The sequence below is a fragment of the Wasmannia auropunctata genome, unplaced genomic scaffold (genome assembly GCF_000956235.1).
Source record: "Wasmannia auropunctata unplaced genomic scaffold, wasmannia.A_1.0 LD336047.1, whole genome shotgun sequence".
Taxonomy (NCBI): Eukaryota; Metazoa; Arthropoda; class Insecta; order Hymenoptera; family Formicidae; genus Wasmannia; species Wasmannia auropunctata.
The window spans coordinates 7,281-10,792 of NW_012026843.1; the positions used below are offsets into that span (position 1 = coordinate 7,281).

General features: G+C 29.8%; 1 protein-coding gene across 1 annotated transcript in view; it reads right to left on the bottom strand.

Moving 5' to 3' along the window:
* Positions 1–407: 407 nt before the first annotated feature.
* The window catches only part of LOC105451695 (probable serine/threonine-protein kinase mkcC), a 48,611-nt gene continuing 45,506 nt past the window's right edge, over positions 408–3,512 (bottom strand). The window contains exons 5-6 of the mRNA XM_011692304.1: positions 1,044–1,538; positions 408–963 (exon numbers count right to left, since the gene is read on the bottom strand). Coding sequence (XP_011690606.1) covers positions 445–963; positions 1,044–1,538 — 1,014 coding nt within the window. The 3' untranslated portion in view covers positions 408–444. The remainder of the gene's footprint in view (positions 964–1,043; positions 1,539–3,512) is intronic.

The following is a 3,512-nucleotide window of genomic DNA, read 5'->3' on the forward strand; positions in this document are numbered from 1 at the left end:
ATGTCCCCCTCGAAATCCTACAACTTTTGTCTGAAACATTTTTTCCTAGTGTGCTTATTTTTCGAGATATTTGAAAGTTTCAGGTTAAAAAAATCACCCTGTATAATAATAAAGTCGAAAAAAGTTATAATTCAATAATTTATGATAAGAAAAATGATGTAAAAACAAAATTTTACAAAATTACTTTCAGGTATTAGTAAAATTTAAAGATCCAAATTATTAGAACAGAAAAATTTCAAATTATTAATTGTTAAAATACTTAATAAAAGCGAATCATATTTACGATTGTAATTAAAAAGCAGCACATTAAACTAGTATAAAAATTAATAACTTGATATAACAATGAAAAAAAGTTATAATAAATTAAAGTACTTTTTTGTAAATCATTTTATAAATAAAATTTATTTTGAAATCAAACAGAAGAAATAGACACATAGTCGAGTCTTACCTATGTGAACTTCTCAATACACGTTGATGATGTAATCTTTCTTCTCCATGCACAGTCCCACTAAAGTCTTTCTTGTCTTCTCCTTTTGTACTGACACTACCTTCCGTTGGACTAGTTGTACCACTAGTTGATTGACTTTGATCTTTCTCGATCGAATCGTTGCTATTTGAACTAGCGACTACATAAGGCAACTGATGACTTCTATTTGCAACATTTTTACCATTCCTATTGCCTTGCTCTTGTTCCGATGCCGTACTCTGCGGAATAACTATCTTTAAAGGCGGTACTTTGGGGGCAGAATTAGAATCCAAACATTTCGATCGATCTTCCTCGCTGTCAGATTCGGGTGGCGCCGGGGTTCCGTTCTTCGCATTCGTCGAACTAGAAGTATTTGAAGGTTTCGGGCTACTGGCCATTGAAGAAGCACTGGGACTCTTTCTGTCCGCATTAGAGCTCGTATTTTGACTTCCTTTACCAGATGCCGTTCCAGATCCTTGCTTACTAGATTTAATACACTATAAACAAATAAAATATTGTAAGCAAAATACGCACCGACATAGAAAAATGTTATGCAGTCATGTAATAACGTTCTTACCTTTTCTCCACTACTGGTAGCATTTCTACCAGTACTCTGCCTTCCTGTCGGGTTACTTTTTGTGTTATCTTTCACGCCTTCAGAATCCTTGCGCTTTTTCCGCCGATTCTCTTCGTCTTGCTCCTCCGAATTTTCGCCTTCAAAGATACGTTTCGCTGATGGCGAAGACGTTGAGACCTCGTCGGTGGAAGTCAATGATGCCATCGTTGCTTCACTGACAGATGTCGACGAGTTACTGATAGTAGATGGATTATTTCCACCAGTCTGGCTACTTTGACCATTTGAGGATTTGCTGCCAACATCTTTCTCTTTGTCCGGATTAGGATTTGGAGACGAGCTCGCACCTCTCACTGGAGTCGGCTCTTTCGAGCTTTTAAATTCGTATACGTCACCACCGTCAGCAGACGACGACGCAGTGCCAGTGCCTGAAGCGGTGTTCGAGTTTACCAACACGTTGACAGAAACCTTTGATGAAGTCTCCATTGAGCCTTGACCCTATATTCGATATTTATTAACAAAATTTATATCGAAAACGGACAATATGGAACATGATGTACGCGGTTAAGAAAGAGCATGTTAAATTAGAGGCAAAATTTGTGAATTTATTTCAGGTAAAGATATAAATGAATACAATGCTCCGTTTAGGTGTTATTTATTACTATATTTAAGATATGGAAAATCAATTTGTAATATAATATTTATTAAAAATATAGAAAATATAGAATTTTTTGTTATTCAAGTCAGCTTAAAAATTAACAAATTTACAAATCTCTACTTTTTTTAATGCTAAAGTTTTTGATTAATATACTTCCAATTATAATAAAAATATTGTTGCTATAAAGCTACTATAAGTGTCTTATAAAACATAAAATATGTACAAGATAAGTCAGAATAACTATCTAACTCGAATTTACACATAGTTGCAGATGATAGAAGAAAAAAAATTAAGAAACATAGCAGATATTTTAAAGTTATTAATTTTTCATTGCAGTTTTATTAAATTGTAATATCAGTGTAAATACATTTTTTGCATCGTATGTTTAATCAATTAATTTTTTAGCATGCCATTACTTATGTCATGCTATAATAATTTATTTCTGATTTGTTATGACGCTCTTTACAAAGAGGCCTAAAGTGCCATTACAAATATTTATCTCTTAAATGAGTCACGTTTATTTGTTAAATAATTGTTTAAAAATTTTGTATTGTTTTAGTTATTGATTGATACTGATCACCATATATAATATAATATATAATATATATCATTAAAAAAAAATAATTATAAAAATAGTGCTTTTTCCTAGCAGTAAATTCTGATAATTTACTAGTTTTTATGGATAAAAATTTCTTGATAAGAACAAAAACCTTGTGCTAGAAGGAGAAATACATTTCAAACATTTGTTTACATAAATTGTTTCTATTTCCAGTAACCATTGAAATTTATCTTAATATTTCCTATAATAATACAAAAAAGGTAAAATTTTTTTTTTAATATTGACCTTAAATATTTTACAAACAAAAAATATTCTTATTTATCGTAAGTTATTGCTTGCATAAAAATAGATAAAAATTTTTATCTATAACTTTTTCTCAGACCATCATAGAGCTATCATGCTACATTATGATTTAAAATGAAGCAAATACTATGTATACTCTTCTCTTTTCTATAAAATATTATCAATATTTTCTTTTATTTCTCAATCTAAAATTTTAAAAAATTTTAATCTTTTTTTCTTTTTTCTCCTTTTTTTCATCGAGTATTTTAGTCTCTTCTATCTATATTTCTTTATATTGTACTATCTATTATATCTGGATTCTGCTCCTCAATTATCTATCTATATCTATCTATTCTCTGATAAGTTTTTCTTCTTCCATCTTTTTTTCTTTATTATATTTTATCTTTATTCATAAATTTTTTTATTCTATATTTCTCATATTTCAATCTATTCCAATTAATATTTTTACATGTCTCATTTTCAAGAACAATATTAAAGTAAACAGTTTTGTTTTTAACTTCAAACAGCAGTAATTCGAAAACTGTACGTTTATTTTTACTTTACGTTTATTATGATTTTTTTATCAAAATGTAAAAAATTAATAAAATAATATTGAGAGCGCCTTTTGCAGTCATGGCTGGATCTCAGTGCCTAACGAATTCTATATGAATTTCTTAACTCGATGTTCAGCTGTTTAAACTGCGCGCCGAATAAATTTTCGGACTTACAACGCATTTTTAGCTGAGGCTAAAAATAGAGATATTATATTGATTTTCAATTCTTAATAAATCAATGCTTATAAGCATCGATCTTAAAATAATAAAAAGAACTTATTGCGAAAAATATTACGTAAGCCAGGGTTTGAATTTGGGATCTTCCGACTTTCCGGAGCAGGCGTCTTAACCAGCTCGACCACCGAGACATATGATATTTATTGCAATAACCGGTATATATATACATATATATATATATA